The sequence below is a fragment of the Chlorocebus sabaeus genome, chromosome 20, assembly GCF_047675955.1.
Source record: "Chlorocebus sabaeus isolate Y175 chromosome 20, mChlSab1.0.hap1, whole genome shotgun sequence".
Lineage (NCBI taxonomy): Eukaryota > Metazoa > Chordata > Mammalia > Primates > Cercopithecidae > Chlorocebus > Chlorocebus sabaeus.
Window position 1 is genome coordinate 27,373,079 of NC_132923.1, and position 20,858 is coordinate 27,393,936.

At 47.7% G+C, this 20,858-nt stretch overlaps 1 protein-coding gene across 3 annotated transcripts in view; it reads right to left on the bottom strand.

The window, feature by feature from the left end:
* The window catches only part of LOC103224299 (endosome/lysosome-associated apoptosis and autophagy regulator 1), an 89,447-nt gene that overhangs the window by 7,851 nt on the left and 60,738 nt on the right, over positions 1–20,858 (bottom strand). For all 3 annotated transcript variants that reach the window (XM_073008514.1, XM_073008515.1, XM_037998155.2), the window contains 13 exons: positions 20,292–20,397; positions 20,035–20,184; positions 13,766–13,854; positions 10,526–10,703; positions 9,683–9,811; positions 9,195–9,285; positions 7,433–7,538; positions 7,042–7,179; positions 6,027–6,290; positions 4,314–4,487; positions 1,393–1,573; positions 975–1,071; positions 335–436 (listed from right to left, as the gene is read on the bottom strand). In XM_073008514.1, the coding sequence (XP_072864615.1) occupies positions 335–436; positions 975–1,071; positions 1,393–1,573; positions 4,314–4,487; positions 6,027–6,290; positions 7,042–7,179; positions 7,433–7,538; positions 9,195–9,285; positions 9,683–9,811; positions 10,526–10,703; positions 13,766–13,854; positions 20,035–20,184; positions 20,292–20,397 (1,805 nt within the window). The remainder of the gene's footprint in view (positions 1–334; positions 437–974; positions 1,072–1,392; positions 1,574–4,313; positions 4,488–6,026; positions 6,291–7,041; positions 7,180–7,432; positions 7,539–9,194; positions 9,286–9,682; positions 9,812–10,525; positions 10,704–13,765; positions 13,855–20,034; positions 20,185–20,291; positions 20,398–20,858) is intronic.

Here is a 20,858-nt window from a genome sequence, read left to right on the forward strand (position 1 = left end):
GCCTAAAGAAGGTAAGAAATGTAGCCATGATAACATAGCTAGTTAGTGGAGGAGATGATTCAATCTGGCTCTCAGCCGAGCTGCTGGTTACTATGCTACGCAGCTGCCACCATAATGGACCAGGAATATGAGAGCAGCTTTCACTCTTCCTTCTACCCCATTCTTGCCATATGAAGATTGAGGGTCTGGGGCCATGACTCTGCCCCTAAGAGCCCATTAATGGATCTCAAACTCTTTTCTTTTTTCTCCTTTTCACTAATCTCTGGATCTCAGGATGGAATGACTTCAAGGAAGGGAGATTTTGGCCTTCGTCACACCCCTTTGCAGGGCTTACCCTGGCAGCGACAAACTTCCAGGGACAGTTTTCTGTGGACTGCACCTGACACGGATGGTGGTTGATCTCCCAGAACTGCAGGACTGGGTCACATCATTGGACCTGCAGAGAAAGCCAGCCCCCATGGGGGAATGAGTCACTCAGCTGTGTTCCTGGACAGCCACCAAGTGAAATCCGCATGGAGCAATTCCCTTGCTGGGGAAGTCGGGACTTGGGCTTTAGCCTGGCACACAGGGAGTGCACAGGCCTTGGTTTATACGTGAAAAGGGTGGGGATCAACAATATGTAGTCAAGGGGGAAATGCCCTGGTTTAGGAAAGTCATGGCTAGCATCCACCGGAGCCTGCTTAGGCTGGAAGGGAAGTCCACTGCAGATCATCCAATATTTCTCCTTGCCTCTAGGGCAGATCTACTCCAATAATATCCAAGAAGCTGCGATCAGGAGTTCCTGATCCAGATAGCTAAACTCCCAGATTAGATAGCTAAACTCCCAGCCTTTAGCTATCATGACTGGGCAGATCTGCTAGACTCAGACATGTTCTGGCTTGATAAGCAGTAGGTGACTAGAGAGGGAGGGATGCAGCAGAAATTATGGAGGAGTCCTAGGTTTCACTTGCAGTAGCCTAGCCTCTCATCTTCACCTATAAAAGAAGATCACGTCCGGTATTCCCAAGGACTCCGGGTGGAAAAGTTCAGCGGGGGAGGTGATTCCATCCAGAGTCATATCTGTTGTCACCCCTGCCAAATTAGAGCTCCTAATTAGTTCTCGCTAGTAGCATTAGCTGGCAACCACTTCAATTCTTCCAATACCTTCAACATCCAACCTCACTTCATCTCATCACATCCCTGATTGACTTATGAAAGGGTGAAACAAGGGTTTGTCAGAGTCCCTGGGAGCACTTTGCACACAGAGTGGAATAGAAAACACAGGTCAAGAGGTTGGGCCCCTCATGTGGGGCCTTTTACCTCCCAGCCTGGTAACCTCACACTCTCTTACACATACACACACACACGCACACACTCTCTCTCTCAAAAGGCTGAGGCAGCAGACTTACTCACCAATAAGTCGGTCAGCAAGGCTGACAGGCTGTGAGGAAACCCCAGCCTTGTAGCCTGTCACCTCTGGGGGGATGATGACTGCCTGGCAGACGTAGGCTGTGATAGATTTGGAGAACCCTGACTCACCCTCAGGAATCCGGAGGTCAGTGACATTGTCGGTGCACACAGACATTTTCCGACCCTGGTAGGGGAGTGGGGAGGAAGAAGTGGGAAAAAGGGAGTGGTCACAGAGGAATTCCCAGAAGGGAATAGGGAAGGCTTTTTTACATCTAAATTTTCAGCATTCCAATGGTATGTTGCAGGGGAATGATTCATCCCAGGTCTAATGACGAGACAGATTTGATTGTTTTCTTTTGTTTTCTTTTCTTTTGAGGCAGGGTCTTGATCTATTGCCCAGGCAATGGTGAAATCATAGTTCACTAAAGCCTTGACTTCCTGGGCTCAAGCAATCCTCCTGCCTCAATCTCCCAGACTGTTGGGATTACAGGGGTGAGTCACTGTGCCCAGCCAACATTTTCAATGTTATACATTTTATTATAAATGGTGCTGGCCAGGTGCAGTGGCTCACACTTGTAATCCCAGCACTTTGGGAGGCCGAGGCAGGTGGATCATGAGGTCAAGAGATTGAGACCATCCTGGCCAACATGGTGAAACCCTGTCTCTACTAAAAACACAAAAATTAGCTGGACATGGTGGCGCACGCCTGTAGTCCCAGCTACTTGGGAGGCTGAGACAGGAGAATGGCTTGAACCCGGGAGGCGGAGGTTGCAGTGAGCGGAGATTGTGCCACTGCACTCTAGCCTGGCGACAGAGTGAGACTCCGCCTCAAAAAAAAGAAAAAAAAAAAGTGCTAAATCTGGTGTCTCAGCCTTTTTTTTTTCTCTAGATTGTAAGAAGTAGATGAGCTTGAAAACTGAAGGAAACCTTTACATTACAATAAAATAAACAGTTCTTCTGTCTTTGAACTAAGGATCTGTAGTGTGGCAGTACACCATAAGCATTTCTAAACAGGAAAGGAATAGAGAAAAAAATACACCATTTCCCCAAATCACCACCTTCGTTGCTCTCCGTAATTCACTGAATGACACTTTTGCTACATGGAGCCTGCTTTATTCAGTCTTATTTCTTAAGTGATCATGACCTGTTATTTCTGAGGCTTCATTTTAACTTCTTCGAAGACTTCTGAAAACAAGATAGAGACACCTATCTCTAATCTTTCACAGGTTAGTTTCTTTCTTGACATGTTCTCTATATAAACACCCATCAGGTTCTTCGCATGCTGCAGAAGATGGGTCAGAGCTCTACGATGTAAAGGCCTTACCACCAAAAGAACCAAAGAAGAGATGCTCAAGATGCACTTTATATTGTAACTTTTTTTAGATGGAGTCTTGCTGTGTTGTCCAGGCTGGAGTGCAGTGGCACGATCTCGGCTCACTGCAACCACTGCCCCCTGGGTTCAAGTAATTCTCCTGCCTCAGCTTCCCGAGTAGCTGGGACTACACATATGTGCCACCATGCCTGGCTAATTTTTCTATTTTTAGTAGAAACAGGGTTTCACCATGTTGGCCAGGCTGGTCTCGAACTCCTAACCTCAGGTGATCTGCCTGCCTTGGCTTCCAAATGGCTGGGATTACAGGCGTGAGCCACCGTGCCCAGCCTATTTTGTAACATTTGAAATGAACTTTCAAACTGCTAATTGTGGCTTGTTTGCAATTTAGTCAAGTGCAGCGGTGGGATTAACCTTTGCATTTCTGCCTTTGAATTTTGGATCTGAAATATTTGCAGCAGCATGAAATGGCTGATGGTGACAATCTTTCCTTATAAAGCATTTCATGTTACTTTCTTTCATGCTGTCAGCAAAGAGACATGTGGATGAACTAGAAGCAGCTGATTTTATCCAGCCTCTAGAAAACAAGCGACAAATGCAGTGATTGCTGAAGACCGCTTTTTCAAGGAAGGGAAAAAAACCTTTCCTCCTGTGTATTTCTGGGTTTTTGTTTGTTTGTTTTGTTTTGTTTTGTTCTTTGAGACAGAGTCTCACTCTGTCGCCTGGGCTGGAGTGCACTGGCGCGATCTCGACTCACTGCACGCTCCGCCTCCCAGGTTTATGCCATTGTCCTGCCTCAGCCTCCCAAGCAGCTGGACTACAGGTGCCCACCACCACGCCCAGATAATTTTTTGTATTTTTAGTAGAGACGGGGTTTCACCGTGTTAGCCAGGATGGTCTCGATCTCTTGACCTCGTGATCCGCCCACCTCGGCCTCCCAAATGCTGGAATTACAGGTGTGAGCCACCACGCCCGGCCTTCCTCCTGCATATTTTTAAATAGACTAATTCTGAGGAAATAAAGATCAGGTAAAAGTAAAAGAACACCTTATTTTATTTTATGTATTTATTTATTTTTGAGATGAAGTTTCACTTTTTTTGCCCAGGCTGGAGTGCAATGGCGCGATCTCAGCTCACTGCAAACCTCCACCTCCCAGGTTCAAGCGATTCTCCTGCCTCAGCCTCCCGAGTAGCTGGGATTACAGGCATGCGCCACCACGCCCGGCTAATATTTTTGTATTTTTAGTAGAGACGGGGTTTCTCCATATTGGTCAGGCCAGTCTCGAACTCCCCACCTCAGGTGATCCGCCCGCTTCGGCCTCCCAAAATGCTGGGATTACAGGCGTAAACCACCACACCCAGCATCCAGCAAGAACACATTATTTTAAACATCTATATTTTCTTAAGTGTTTATAATCCTGATTATTTAACTTGAGGGAAAAAAGTCCTCAGGGAGAATAATATTTAAAAACCTTTGAAGCTCCTCAACCCCCTGCTGCCTGAAGGATTTCTGATTTTCTCCTGTGTCTGTCTCTGGCCTCTGATCCACGGGCGCCCCCCATTCAATTCTCACCCTGTCAACTGGTATACCTTACCTGGTTTCCACAGAGACTGAGGGTAAAGTGATGGAAGTATTTCAGCCCTTTGGAAGTGAAGCTTGGCCCTCCAGCAAGAGTGACAGTGTTTGCCAAAGCGGAGAAGTTGTAGTTGAAAGTCCTGGTTGGAGTGTTGCGTGAGAAGATGCAATCGTTGTAGCACAGAGAGTGGATCTGACGGGGAGAGGGACAGGTCAGGCCCGATGGTCAGGCAGGGCCTTGAGGGGCCGCAGCCGAGAATAGCAGTTTTCGCCCCAGTCTGGTCCCACCCAAATGGGGTCAAGAGGAGGAAGAAAGGATTAGGGGTGACTAGCAAAAGAAGTGAAACAGGCACTAGGGGATTTATGTACATTTGTCATTCAGTTATTATTACATATGTGATGGACAAACCCAAACCTGTTATTGTTCAGAAGGGCGTTTGGTCAAATTCTATAGCCTTATTCCTGTGCCTAGATTATAGAAGCCTCTCAAGACACAAGAGGATCCTTTTTACTTTCCAGCAGAAGACAATGAGGTACTAACCAGAAAAGGGTATCTGAGATGGAAGAAGAGAAATATTTCTTGCTCCCTCCTCACCCCCTCACAATGTAAAACTCACTGAACTCTGCTTCCTGTTTCTCAGGTTCTCTGTAGGAAACTGAACTCCGGAAGGGGCTTTTCTTCCCTTAAACCCGTTCATTGCTCTGTTTTAGGGTAACCATTCAGCGGCAGCCACACACAATTGTCATTCCCTCCCACAGCAGCAGAGGGAGCTCCAGGGAAGGAAGGTTGTAGCAAAAGTCCAGGGTACCGGAAAGAGGTTGCCAGGAGTCTATAGAATCGCTGCACTTCATTGCGCAGATGAACTAGGCCACGTTTGCAGAGTACATATTGATAGTGTCTTACAGGTGTATGTGCGTGTAGTTGTGATCAGTAAAATACAAATTCATTTAAAAGCATCGATTAATATCTGAGAGCTTTTAGTCATACGTACTTCTCAGATGCAGAAAGTACATGGGGGCAACAACACTGCTCCCCACTTTATTTATTTATTAGCTTTTAAGGTGCTTTTTAAAATTTATTTTGTAAATTAGAGACAGGGTCTTGCTCTGTCACCCAGGCTGGAGTGCAGTGGCACAATCATGGCTCATGACAACCTTGAACCCCGGGGCTCAAGTGATCTTCCCACCTCAGCCTCCCAAAGTGTTGGGATGACAGGTGTGAGCCACTGCAGGCAGCCTCTTCCCACTTAGGAAAGGAATCCTTATACTTGTGAAGCTGAGAAGCCACTGGGATAGAAGACAGCAATGCCAGTTACCATATGTCCCAGCAATGGTTGGGTTTCTATCTTTCCAAAGAAGGGGCAGATTTCCATAATAACAGGCTAGATTGAACGATGCTGAATATAAGTCACAGGCCCCACCCCACTGTTCCTTCCCTCTAGGTCTCTGCACACCTGCCAAATAACCTCCTGGACCAGACGGTCACCAACCTCTCTTACCTGCCAACTAAAGAGGAGACTTGTCAGTGACTGAGTCCTGGACCCTGGAAATCAAGCCCTGCTCACCCTCTACAGTCACAGCCTGGATGGGTGTCCTCCAGGACTCCAACCTAGGAGTATGCTGTGGGAGCACTTGGGGATCAGCCTCTGAAGAACCCCACCCGGGACCCAGCATCTTCTGAGCTCATCCAAGCAGAGGGTCAGGTTTAGGATAAATGCCAGACTGCAGGTACCTTGTTGTTCTTGGTCCCTGGACCGCAGGGCACACAGGCCTGGACGCCGTAAGGCTGGTGGGCTTTCAGAATTGTGTTAGGGGGGCAGGAGTGGCAGGTTCCTGAATCTCGGTCAATATAGTAACCAGCAGGACAAGAGGTGCAGGAGGAGCCCACATCAGAGGCTTCTAGAGCACAGGGATGGCAGTAGGAGGCCACGCCATTCATAACATTGGTGACATTGATGGAGTAGATCTTGGCAACATCATTGGTGTACTTCCTGCTCTGGAGACAAGGAAACAAGAGGGGAGAGGGGAGAGGCCTGAGACAGCAGCAACAATTGAGGCCTCTAGAAAGAGCAAGGTACTTAATCTTCCATCCTGTGATACTCAAGAAGAATCTTAGAAGCATCCGACTCTTTTTACTCACTTACCAGTAGCTCTTTATGTGCATTTGGTGTCATTTTAAAATGAGACTGAACCATTTATAGGACATATAAAAATATTAAGTACCATGGGGAAAATACATAATATATACTGTTTTATGAAAAAAGCAAGTTTTCTCCTTGTAAAAGAGGAAAAAATGTATTTGTACAGAAACAAACACTGTATAGGAGATGGTCCAGATGTTAACTGGTTTATCTCTGGGTAGTAGGATGATGGCTGATTTTATTTCTTATTTTTGTTTATTTCTGTTTTCTGAGTCTTCTGCAATGAGCCTGTATTCCTTTGAGTTAAGAAAATAAAACCAGAGTTGTTGTTATTAAAAACAACAACAAGTGTGGTTCCACATGTATCAGGGCAGGGACTACAAGGAGGGCCAGCTTATTTCTTACAGTGTCATCTTTCCAGGAAGTCATCCGGACAGATGAGGTGGTCCTCAGAGGGCTGGGTTAGGCAGTTTCCTGCTTGACTCCCTAAGATCCTTCTCACCCTTGGATTCTGAACTTCAGACTCACAAGCTAATGCTAGGAATCCTCCTGGGTTCAGAGGGTCTCCCCTGGGAGCTGAGGGTCTGAGGAAGGGGAGGAACTTACTGCCTCATGAAAAGTGGTCCTCTGGAAGGCCCAGGTGAAGCTCGTGGTCGTGTTCTCCTCAATGATGTAGGTATAGGACTGTTTGCCTTTGGAACCTTTCCACGTCTCCACGGGAGTGTTGGTCCTAGAATTCACACCCTGAACCCAGGACAGACAAGTGAAGAGGGTGCGATGGCCAGAGGGGAAGTGGGTGCCCATGTGGCTGCCATCCCAGGTGCCATCACGGTTGGTGAGACCCTTGTTAAACTGTGAAGTCCCTGCCGGTCAGTCTGGGCCTTTCCTCTGTGGAATCACTACAAGGGGGGTGTCAGTCACGTGGACACACCAATGGGGCAGACGGGGCTAACCCTCCCCTGAAAGCCCTCTAGTGGGCAAAGAAAGGAAAACGTACCACCATGAAGTAGAGCTCACAGTTCACAGAACAGAGGGTCTCAAAGACAAATGTGATTCTGGCCACCTCTTTATTCTCTGTGTCTGCCATCACTGACTGCGGAGGTCTATAGGGGCAGAAATTAAAAGTCAGTTCTAGAGGCCAGGCAGTGCTTACTGAAGAGCCCAGACAACAGCAGACGGTCTGCCGCGGGACAGGATTAGGTTCTGAGTATGATGGAAAGTGTGTGGACTAAATCCAGTTGTGCCCTCCTAGCTATGTGACCTTGACCTAGCCAAACCACAGTTTCCTCATCTGTGAAATGGAAGTGATGAAATATCTTTCTCACCTACCTGCCATCATTGCAGGCAGACCTGAATGCATGACAGATGTGGTGGTCCTTTACAAAATGCTGTATCACCTCACTAGCAGAATATGGTCTACAGACCAGCAGCTCGGCTATCTCCCTGAGTTTATTAGAACTGCAGAACCTCAGGCTTCTCCCAGGCCAGTGAATCGGAATCTGCATGTTAATAGATTCCCAGGCGATTCGTGCGCACATTTAAGTTTGAGAAGCACTTCCGTCCTAAGACTGTAAATTGTCGACACTTGCTCAGCAGCTCGCTCTCCAGCACTGGGGAGATTTGCCGGGGTTAAAGGAGCGGAATTTGGGATCCAGCAAAGTCCTCAGTTTGGTCCTCCTTTGGGAAAGACAGCCATGCCCAGGCAGACTGGGGTGGTAGTGGGGATGAGGCGGCACTTTACTGTGATGATGAGATTTGCAAATTGGAAAGTACTTTTGAGTGTTATTCCAAAAAAGCCTAAAAAGTTTGCTTGCCTTGCAAACACAGGCTTTATCTGGCCAGCTCTGAGTAATGTATGTTAAGGGAAGGCAAACTGAGCACCATCCCAGGGATGGGAAGCAGGGACCTCGAAGGAGGGAATGAAGGCGTCAGATTGGCACTGGGGAAGCACATTCAGTGGCTGCCCCTTATCTTAAAGCACATATGGGCAGAAGAGTTCACTTTGGCCTTGGAAGTTCATTCACGGCTTTCCTTTTGGCTTTAGCCATTTCCTGAATTCTGAGGGCCTCCAGTTCTCAGCTTATCTCTATGCAGTTGTGTTAACCTGTGGGCTAGAAAAACCATCTCAACCTCAGTGAGTCCTAAATCACACACTGGTTTTATGGATGAGGGTCCCGAAGCCTGAACAGGTGAAGTGACTTTTCCCAAGGTCGCACAGCCAGTAAACGGCAAAGCACAAGTGCCCTGTCTTCCAGTCCAGTGTTCCTTCCACCACACCACACTGCCAGGAGGTGTGTTTGTGTGTTTGTTTAGTGGGAAATAAATTTTCTTGTTGCTCTAGGTCTTCCTGGGATATGGGGACAAATATAATAAGAACAATCCTTCCCAATCTTCTTGCCCCAAATAAAGATGAACTGTCTATGGACATTTCTGACTGTATTATTTTTTATTTTTATTTTATTTTTTCTAATCTTAAGTGATGCTGTGTGGTGAAAAAATTGGAATAGCATGTGGCTAATGGAGGGAGAAGCTATACGGGATGAGAGAGCAGTTGGTAAATCTACACGGACAGCAACTTGAAAAACGGATTAGCATTTGGTTACATTGGTCAAATATGACTGTGCCCTCTGTTCTCAACTGACATTTGAAATGAAATGAAACACAATCCCAGAAGGCCTCTCCTCTACAAGATTCCAAAATATGTGGGAATCGGATATGGCCAAGCTGGCCTGGACTCCCCTGTGCTTTGGATTCCTCACCTAAATCCTGGCACAACCAGAGTGAGAATCATGAAGTCATTGTCTGAGGCTCCAGCCGCTGTGTAAATGTGATCACCAGCCACCTCCCAGCCTGAAAAGGAAAGGGAAGAGTTAATGCCTTGTGCACTTGGGTGCAAGGCAAATGTGCACCCAGACGACACTCTGGAAGGGAGGTTTGACACCATCTTTTGAGGCGCCCAGAACCACCACTGAACATGAACCGTGTTACTTATCCTGCCACTTTGGTCAAAGACCCTGAAGCTCTCAGAGCAAGACCTTTGAAGTGCACGCTCATGTTTCTAGCTCTGTTCCTTCCTCTAAAGCCGTCTTAGCAGAACATATGTCCATGAGGAATGGAACTTTCAAGGGAATGCATGACATAGTTAGCTTATTTTTCTCAGACATCACTATTATGAAGAAATGTGAAGTTGGAAGAACTGAGGGTGTGCAGGGAGCTGACAGCTCATGGCACAGGGAGAGGCAATTACCTGTCATGCCTTTGTACTCGAAGTTGATCCCACTGAGAACGGTCGTTTCCATGTTTGTGGGCAGCGTGTTCCACCATTTGTATTCAAATCCCACAGCAGGTTCAGTCCCCGCAGGGCAGTGGGTACAATCTGGGGAACCACAAGATCCATGCATTCAGCGGGAAGGCTGCAGTCACTCTGACTGGAGCTGCTGCCACACAGACAAGTGGCAACAGTCGTGGGCAGCCCACAAGCCTGGCTGCTGAGCACTGCTGCAGGAAGTTGTATCAAGTTGACTCAAAAACATTCTGACAATGTATTTAACTAACTCAAGACGTAAACACTAAGCCTTCATTCCAATATGCCAACCATTCTATTTGCCCACCCCAATTTTCATTTCAAAACTTAACTGTATCTCTAGTCTGATACATGTAGTTCATATTATTATCATATTATCATTAAGTGCATTCATATTAACAGGTACACAATCACCCCAAGGCAGCATGGCTTATAGGTTTTTGTTGTGTCGAGCTGGTCATCCCAGCCCCTTAAGCCTTCTAGTCAGCATCTCTGCCATATGCCGGAAGCTCTGCTTTGAGGATTGGGCACTTTCAGGCCTGAGTCACATTTGCAGTTGGAGTGAGGAGGAAGGAAGGCGGCCTCAAGTCTGACTCTGACCTGCAGACGAGCCCAGCCCTGACCTCTCTTCTGAATTTAGTCCTCAGAGGTGGCCTGGTCCTTACTGCCTCCCTTGGAAGGGCGGGGTCTGCATTCAGCTGGCCACTCTGAGTGCCCACGCAGCCCACCCACACAGTCGATGTGGGGATGGGTGTGCTGCAGGGAGTGGGGTGGTGAGGCGGTTACCTGAGCCATTGGAGTAGGAACCGTATGGGCAGGGCTGGCAGGTGCTGTTGCTGGTTTTGAAGAAGCCTGGGTTGCAGGGTGGGCAGCTGGTCTTCACACCAGAGGCAGGCAGCTTCACCGCCCCCTCAAGGTCCTCGCTACAGATTTTCGGCTTGGCCCATTTGTACATGAGCTGTGTCTGCAGAAATGGATTAAGCACAACTCAGCCTGTGTGAGATTTAGGACGTCTTTGGGACTCTGCCTTGAGGATGGGGGTTGGGGGCAGAGATCCCGATTCTGGACCACATAAGAGCTCCCCCGCGGTGGGGAACTTTGTGTTGGTCACAGATGTATCCCAAGCACCTAGAGCAGTACCTGATTCCTGGTTGTGCTCAGTCACTATCTGCCAAATGAATGTTGCCTGGGTGACAAGGAATAGCTCTAATGAAGACTTTATGACAGAGAATATGGGACCAGTTGTCTTAGAGAAAGCTCCGATTCCACTGTAGAATCTTATTGCTACCAAGGTCACAGGAAAAGCAGCTGGTGAAAATCCCAGAACATAGAAAGGCACAGGGTGGAGGTGGCTCAGATGCCCCCCCGGGGACTGAGGAGGTGGCAGAGATGTCCCAACTTATTTTTTGAGGGGTGCATTCTTTGCTGTTTTATTTATTGGGTAAACGTTTACAGAAAGCCTAATGCATCTATGTGCCAGATCTGGTGTCTCAGAGATGAATGAAACGTGACCCCTGCATTGGGTGCAGAAGTGGAGATGACCCGCAGGAGACTCTGGCTGAGGCAGGGGTGAAGGTGGGCAGCTCCATTCTTCCCACATGGCCCTTAGATCGAGTCACACAGAAAAAAGTGCCCTTATGGGTTGCACTGAGGGGTTGGTGAACATGATCTGTGCAGATACCATACATGTGAAAAAGAAGGATGAATAAGGCCTCTGTCCATATTTTTCAAGATAAGAAACAAGTCCTGAAGGAGGGACACAGACTGCCTTAATGATGGGGAGCCCTAGGCTCCTCCTTCCCCTGCTCAGCTCAGCCTGCTGCCTGTAAAGGGCTGCGGCAGCCAGAGCCCCAGGCTTGAACCTCACCTGACTCCTGTGAGTCTCAGGGAGAGGAGGGTCCCAGGAGCTGGCAAACTGACTCGGGCCAGCTCTTGGAGCAGCACATTCAGTGGCCCCAACGAATGGGCCATCCTGGTCCCTGAGAAACAACTGACGCACAGCCAAGGTCAGAAACATAATCACAGGAGCCAGCTCAAGGTGTTTCCCTTGATTTTAGAAGACTGTTCAGAAGACAAACTGAATCACCAGACTGAGCAGAGCCAGTGCGGGAATGAGAAACAAAGCAGAAGTCTGCAAGGAATGGCTGGGGAATGCATATTCATGCGCACTCCCGAAAGCACACGCTTCAGTGCTCCTCCTCTGAGCTGGGCCTTGGCTGTGCTGCAAGGCGGGAACGCAGGCTTTGGTCTGAGCCAGCATCTAAAGGCCCTGGCAGGGGTCAGACCAAGGCAGACACCCGGGCTTGCAGGCAGCAAGCACACTACTGACCCAGAGGGCCTTGGTGTGAGCCCAGGGAGGGAAGAGAATGGGGCAGAAGGGAGGAAAGACAGCCACATTCAGTCACATGTTATGAACAGGAGGGAGAAGAGCAGCAGGATTAATTGTCCGCCTTTTATTAGTGAGTCGGCTGAGACCAAGAAAATGAAAATAATGTTTACAAGGTCATACAGAATTCCAGACACCACAGAACTGAGTCTAAGGTGCAACTGACAAGACATAGCCATTCTCTCTTGGCTGCTGGGGAAGGGGATGATGCCCCAAATATGTGGGGGAGGTGGTGGTGGTAAGAGATGACTATGCAAAATATTCATTGTTAAGGACCAGACTTTAACCCATGCTTAGTTAGGAAAGGGAGAATTCAGCCAGCCGCCCAGTCAGCAAATGTTTATGCATCCTAAGAGCCAAGCATCATGCTTAGTGCTGAGTACAGAATTCCCAACTCCTAGTTCTATCCCCTTGAGAATCTCTGGCTTACAGACAGCTCAGCCAGATCCTTCTCCGTGCACCCTCAAGCCCTTCCCTGCTCACTTACACTGTTCCTCCACCCACCAGGCCCAGCCGCCGCCTCCTCTCCTGCTGTGTCTGCTGCCTGGAAAGCTCCATGGCTCCTCCCTCATCTCCTTCAGGTCTCTGCTCAAATGTCAGCTCCTCAGAGAGGACATCCCTACTCTTCTAAAATAGCGGCACCACCCTTCGTCATTCTCTCTCTTCTAATCCTGGTTTATTTTTTTCCTTCCTACCACTTACTACCATTTGCTATATTATACAGCCGTATGTTGTCTATTATCTCCCTCTCCACTCCCTCCCCAACAAGACTTAAGCTCTGTAAAGGCTAGATGCTCCCTCAGTTTTGTTAAGTGATGCATACCTAGCACCTAGCACCTCGCGCTGTGCCTGGCACAGAGTTGCTCCTGGATAAATATTTATTGACTGATGAACAAATGACCACCTCTGAGAGACTTTCTCTGTGGCCCCCACCCCACGTCCTGGTCGCTCCTCCTCTGGGCTCCCCCACTTCCCTGCACATCCCTCTGGTTGCCTTGACTGGACCTGTTTTTCTCCTCTCTGCAGCCTCCCATACAGGACGGTGAGCTCCCTGGGGGCAGGAGCTTGTTTCAGTCATTTCTGACTCCCCGGCCTATAGTGCCAGGCCTGACACATCAGTCAGCCTTAAAAAGTGCTTGCTGACTCAGTGACAGTGTAGACTAGGAGGAGGGAAAGTTCTTTTCTGAAGCAGAAAGCCTGGAGGAAAGAGAAGCAGCAGAAACAGAACAAGTCAGACCATAGGCAGGAATCCATTCCCTGTGCCAGCCCACAAAAGCAGCGCCGAGGGGGCGAGCCTGAAGAGCCCCAGGAGGACATTGTGCACGGACAGGCAGGTTCTGCCCGGAGTGGCTCGGCAAATAGAAGAAACCAAGCAAGAGAGAGTGAAGTGGGTTTTTGAAACAGAACATACGTGCATAAACTGTGAAACAGATGCTGCAAAAACAGTTTCTGACCGGAAAATGAATGAAGAGGTCTCGTTTTGCCCCCCACCCCACCTAGCCCTAGGATCACCCTGGAGGCCTGTGGGGTTTTAACTGGCGCCAATGTCATTGACCACTGAAGCTCCAAATGGTGGCAAAGCTCAGGGAGTGGGAGACAGTCCATCTGGGGCTAAGGGGCTCCAAGACTGTGCTACCCACCTCTCCGTTGGCATCACAGGCCGTGTGTGTGTAGAAATAATCTTTGTCTGTGCAAGCTGGGCGCACGTTACAGGAAGAGGATCCTTTCTCTAAATTGCCAAAGCAAGAAGAAATATTTGGAGTTACATAAGAAAGTTGAGCTCCTGGCCTCTTCATGGCCCTGTAACTCCCAAGCCCCTGGGTGCATTGCCATACAGATATTGCCAGAAGTAGAAAATCCTGCACACTCACCCTGCCCCTTGCCTCAATAGTGTCATTTCCAGTTCCCCAACCCCGCTCAGGCTTCCCTTTGCACCTCTTCCAGGTGCTGATGAGAAACCACTGTTTGCCACTCCCTCTCTCCTGCCCCATGGGGCAGGGGATGGAGAAGTGGCCTGGTCAAAGGACCAGCAAGGAGAGTAGATGGAGACAGCCACTTTCAGGTTAACCATTGCCAACCCAAGTTCCCTGAAACCTGGGCAGGTTCAGAAAGTTCACCATCTTCCAGGTGCCTTAGTGTCGACTGTGGGTGTGGTTTTTCTTTTTTTTTTTGAGACGGAGTCTCGCTCTGTCGCCCAGGCTGGAGTGCAGTGGCCGGATCTCGGCTCACTACAAGCTCTGCCTCCCGGATTTACACCATTCTCCTGCCTCAGCCTCCCGAGTAGCTGGGACTACAGGCGCCCGCCACCTCACCCGGCTAGTTTTTTTGTATTTTTTAGTAGAGACGGGGTTTCACCGTGTTAGCCAGGATGGTGTCGATCTCCTGACCTCGTGATCCGCCCACCTGGGCCTCCCAAAGTGCTGGGATTACAGGCTTGAGCCACCGCGCCCGGCTGGGTGTGGTTTTTCTACTCCTGAAGTGTTGAAGTAAAACATGACTTTGCTTTCATACTCATTCCAAGTCTTTCTATGAATGTTCTAATATATGCCTAGAATGAAGGCCTTCCACCTTGGACATTTCCTTTTCTTCAGGCAACCATTCTACACAAATCAGGTTTGTAATTTCCTTGGACTCCACCTAACACACAAGGTTCTTTCCACTTGCCTCAACCCAAGCATCCCAACACTATTATTATTATTACTGAGATGGAGTTTCACTCTTGTCATCCAGGCTGGAGTGCAATGGTGCGATCTTGGCTTACAACAACCTCCGTCTCCCAGGTTCAAGCAATTCTCCTGCCTCAGCCTCTCAAGTAGCTGGAATTACAGGCATGAGCCACCATGCCAGGCTAATTTTGTATTTTTGGTAGAGAGGGGGTTTCTCCATGTTGGTCAGGCTGGTCTCGAACTCCTGACCTCAGGTGATGTGCCCTCCTCGACCTCCCAAAGTGCTGAGATTACAGGTGTGAGCCACCGTACCTGGACTCTTTATTATTATTTTATTGCTGCTATTTTTTAGAGACAGAGTCTTGTTCTGTTGCTGAGGCTGAACTGCAGTGGTGCAATCTTAGCTCACTGCAGCCTGAAACTCCTGGGCTCAGGTGATTCTCCAGCCTCCCGCACCGGCCCAGCACTATCTTTAACTCTTGATTTATACCTAACGAAAAATGTTAACTGCTGGGCATGGTGGCTCATGCCTGTAATCCCAGCACTTTAGGATCTCTTGAGCCCGGGAATTCAAGACCAGCCTGGGCAACATGGCAAACGCTGCCTCTACAAAAAATACAAAAATTAGCCAGGCATGGTGCTGCAGGCCTGTAGTCCCAGCTCCTTGATGCTGAGGCAGGAGAATCGCTTGAGCCTAGGAGGTTGAGGCTGCAGTGAGCCATGATCATGCCATTGCATTCCAGCCTGGGCAATAGAGAGAGACTCGGAAGGAAGGAGGGAAGGAAGGAAGGAAGGAAGGAAGGAAGGGAGGGAGGGAGGGAGGGAGGGAGGGAGGGAGGGAAAGAAACAGAAAAATGTGAACTATCAGTTTTCTTCTGCTGTCTGAATGTTCTCCTCATGTCTATGTTAGCTCTGCTTTAACCCTTGAACATCTGGATAGCGAGAACTACATCTATGAATCTCTATTCATTTTTTATTTTTATTTTTTTTCATTCTTCCCATCACATGGGTTTGTTTTCTTTTTTTTCTCTCTCTCTCTTTTTTTTTTTCTTTTTTTTTTTTTTTTTTTTTTGGTAGAGACAGAGTCTCGCTATGTTGCCCAAGCTGGTCTTGAGCTCTTGGCTTCGAGCAATTCTCCCGCCTCAGCCTCCCAAAGTGCTGAGATTATAGGCAGGAGCCATTGTGCTTGACTCTCTCTTCAAAGCAGTGGGTTTAACTTGTTTTGAATTTAAAAACTCTTTTGAAAATCTGAAAAAAAGAGATGTTTCTCTCTACCTAGAACAAGATGCATAATTCAGCACAGAGGGACCCGTGGACTCCTGCTTTTGACTGACTTGGCCAGGAACAATGTGGGGAGGGAGAGAGGCTGAAAACATGGGGAGGTGCCAATTCCTAGGTCTAGAAAAGTACAAGTTATGTGTTAGAAAATGCATTCTGCACCAAGACCTTTCTCTGCTTGTCAAATATTTGCCCAACCTGACATCCTAGCTCTGGGTTTTAGCAAAAATGGCTCAGCTATTTACACACTGATCTCTGTTAAGGTGGTTTTAATAAATGATTAACCAAGATGCTGAGACTGACCTCCTTTCCCAGCTTGGGTTTCATCAAGGTGTTTAAATTGGATACCAGTCAAGTTTGGAAGATGGGCCTCTATGTTTGGTTGAGGGAGTGAAAAGTGACTTAAGTAGGATTGGCCCTGGGCAAAACTGGAAGAAAATAAAATTTATCTCAGGGGCTCCAACTACTCTTTCTGCACCTGCTTCCATCTTTCAATATCCTCCCACCCCGCCCCCTGCCTCCAGGAGTACAATGTTCTCACTGGGATCTGTTTTATCAAAGTAAAACATTTCTTCTGAGGGCTTCAGTACTGAATGGACACTGGCAACTGACAGGCACTCAGAATATATTTGTAAATGCATGGACCTTCTGTCACTCCCTGCACACACAGTCTATCATAGGCTATCATCAGAGTCTCCCTGCATTTTCCCAGTCTCTCACTGACCCTGTATTCTGGAAGAGTCAAGTCTCAAAGAAATATGACTCTCTTTGTACCCCAAGATGGTGAAGTTGTCAACAAGTTGACCATGTTCCTCATAGTAAAAACTCACTGGCCAGGTGAGGTGGCTCACGCCTGTAATCCCAACACTTTGGGAGGCCAAGGCAGGTGGATCATCTGAGGTCAGGAGCTCAAGACCAGACTGGCCAAGATGGTGAAACCCCGTCTCTACTAAAAATGGAAAAAATTAGCCGGCCGTGGTGGTGGGCGCCTGTAATCCTAGTTACTCAGGAGGCTGAGGCAGGAGAATCACTTGAACCGGGAAGGCAGAGGTTGCAGTGAGCTGAGATCGTGCCATTGCACTCCAGCCTGGGCAACAAGAGGGAAACTCCATTTCAGGGGAAAAAAAAAAAAAAAAAGAAAGAAAGAAAGAAAAAAGAAAAAATTCACTTATCAGTCAATGGGGCACACTGAGAAATCAGTGGCAGAAGGAAAATAGATTCCAAGAATTCAGACTCCCAACCTAATGCTTTTATAACATCACTCTGGATAAAAATCAGCTTACATAGAGTTGATCAAAACACTCCTATGCAGTTTTACTAGAACCACCTTGCCATTCAAACCCTTGCCCAACTGCTGGACCAGTAAAGGGAGCCAGAGATTTAGACTAACAAAGGTTGCTGTTGATAGAAGCAGAGTGGGGAAGAGGAATAAAAAATGCAAATGGAAAAACAGGGATCTAGACTTACAGATAAAAACTTCCCCCAAGACCTAAAGATGTCTGTTTTGGTTGAAAACTGCACTCATTTGGCAAGATCTGTGTAGGTAAATATGACTTTTGTTTTAGGAATAGTGTAGAAACAAGCAATTCACAAGGTCAGTGACTGGTCTTGGCTGAGCAAACACATACTTCAACACCTGTGTGAAGTTTGGCATGTCTTTGTAGGGACAGGTGGGTCTGTTTGAAAGAGGGCCGCGTGCTGGGTTTACATTTAAACTGTGTAAGAAAGGAAAAGTAGAATAGTTGTGAGTGTTTCCAGGGGAGAAGATGGGACTGTTTCTCTCTCCCTTCTTGTTTGTTTCAGAACCTGTCTTGGAGATTGGCCCTCATACCAATGTCTGGACTGCCTGAGCAGAAAGTCATCCGCTGGCACTGCCCATCTCACACCAGAGCCTCGATATCCCCTGGAACTGCCTCAGATGACCACGTCCTATTTTTCAAATTGGAATGCTTTAGGAAGCTATCCTCAAACTGTAAAAACAGGCTGCTTCCAGCTGTCCCCTTACTTTCCCTCAGAGCAGTGGTTTGCAAATTGTGTTCTGAGGAACCCTAGATTTCCCAAAATGCCTGATTGGACTTCAACGAATGCGCTCAGGCTGATACAAGATTGTAATTTGCATCTTCAGATCTTGTTATCAAAATGTTTTTGTTCCTCAATATAGGCTCATGAAATTAACTTTGATAATAATTGTTATATGTTAACATGTATAAATTTATACATTTTAACTCTACTGTATCTACTGTTTATATTATAATCTTTTTTTTTTTTTTTTTTTTTTTTGAGACTGAGTCTTGCTCTGTCACCCAGGCTGGAGTGCAGTGGTGTGATCTCAGCTCACTGCAACCTCCACCTCCCGGGTTCAAGTGATTCTCCAGCCTCAGCCTTCTGAGTAGCTGGAATTACAAGCACATGCCCCCACGCCCAGCTAATTTTTGTGTTTTTAGTAGAGATGGGGTTTTGACATGTTGGCCAGGCTAGTCTTGAACTCCTGACCTCAAGTGATTCCCCTGCCTTGGCCTCCCAAACTGCTGGGATTACAGGTGAGAGCCACCACCCCTGGACTATATTATAATCTTATACAATGTTTCACTTAAAATTTCACCACTGGCCAGGTGCAGTGGCTCACACCTATAATCCTAGCACTTTGGGAGGCCGAGGTGGGCAGATCACCTGAGGTTGGGAGTTCGAGACCAGCCTGGTCAACATGGTGAAACCCCATCTCTACTAAAAATACAAAATTAGCCAGGCATAGTGGCACATGCCTGTAATCACAGCTACTCGGGAGGCTGAGGCAGGAAAATTGCTTGAACCCAGGAGGCGGAGGTTGTGGTGAGCTGAGATCATGCCATTGCATTCCAGCCTGGGCAACAAGAGTGAAACTCCATCTCAAAAATAAATAAATAAATATATATATATATAAATATAAATAAAAATTCACCACTTAAAAAATGACTGGACCGGGCACAGTGTCTCATGTCTGTAATCCCAGCCCTTTGGAAGACTGAGGCAGGAGGATCACTTTGAGGCCTGGAGTTCGAGACCAGCCTGGGCAACACAGTGAGACCCTGTTTCTACAACAGCAACAGAAAGATTGCAACCCTTTCCTTAGCTTTCCTAACCCCTCTAGCTCTGAGCTGCTTTTTCCTTTTGACATGACACCATGGCACTTTTTACCATCCCACATACTATATAATGTATTATATATGTGTCGTCTGTTTCTTTTTGTTTATTGTCTCTCTTCCCCACATCCCCGAATGTAAACCCCATAAAAACAGGGACCTCTGTCTGTTTTGTTCTGATGTAGCCCAAGTACGTAGAATAGGGCCTGGCAGACAGGAGAGACTCAATATTTATTGAATGATCCATTTTTATTTCATTTTTTTAGAGACAGGGTCTCACTCTGTCGCCCATGCTATAGAGCGGTGGTGCGATCATGGCTCACTGAAGCCTCAACCTCCCAGGCCCAGTTGATCTTCCCGGTTCGACCTCCCAAAGTGCTGGGATTATAGGCTCACAGCTTGAGAGGCTGAGGCAGGAGGATCACTTAAGCCCAGGAGTTCAAGACCAGCCTGGGCAACTAGCAAGACCCCTGTCTCTATAAAAATAAAAATAAAAAATGAGTTGGGTGTGGTGGGGCACGCCTGTAGTCTTAGCTACTCAGGAGACTGAGGCAGGAGGATTGCTTGGGATGGGGAGTTTGAGGCTGCAGTGAGCCATGATTGTACCACAGTACTCCAGCCTGGGTGATAAAGTGAGACCCTATCTCAAAAAAAAAAAAAAAAAAAAAAGACAGAGTGATTAATGGATATATGGATTGGCAAGGGTATTCCAGGATCCAGAAAGGAAGGGTTTAAGAATCATCATCCTCAGCTCGACCAGAAGGATGGCTCTATTCCCTGGTTTCTCCTTGTATGTTTTGGTGGTACCCTCTATCCCCAAACTCCTCCCACCCTCAGAAACATCACCTGAGTATTTGTCAGGGTCACACTGGTGGCAAGAAGTTTCTCCTTTATTTGAATAAGAGTTGGCTGGACAAAGTTTGCAGAAAGAGGAGCCCTTCTTGGCTGCATACGTGCCGGGTTTGCAGGGGAAGCATTCTGAAGTGTAGGCCACCCCTAGGGAGGAGGAAGAGTCAGAAAAGCAAGGATTCAGCCTGGAGACTGAGTCCCCAGGAGACTGCAAAATCAAGAACCCAGGGAGTCAGTAACCCCGGTCTCAGTACCTGTTATGGCGATGTTTCTCACCAGCACAGGCTTGGATACTCTGGACCATACTGAGAAGGCTGTGGTTCTCCAATAGAGGACATTATTGCCTCGATTTAGCTCCACCTAAAAACCACAAACAGGAGCATTCATTCATCACAGAGAGAAATCTCGCTAATCTGTTGGTATAGCCTCTTGTTGGGACGACTCCTCTTACTAACTGCATGGTAATGCTTCTTCTGACCCTCTTCCTCCTCGTCCTCAGCTCTGCCCTTCCTCCCAACTTAGCACAGCTCCTCTCTCTTTCTAAGCCTCCTCTTACAACCCTTCCGCTGCTCCCTGGATCACATATACCACGAGCATCTCTTATGGTGAAACCAGTAAAGAGACCTGAGGATCCTGACAATAGGGTGACTGGAACTCCCTCATTCTTCTGTGGTTTTGCAGGAGACAGCCCCCCTCCCCAGAAGGCCCAGTCTTAAAGCTGGAAAGCTGCTGGTCTTTGGAGTCAAGCCATAGAAGCGACAAGTCAGCTCCCACCCATATTCTGTCAATGCTAGAGGACAGCAACTACAGCATCTTCATCA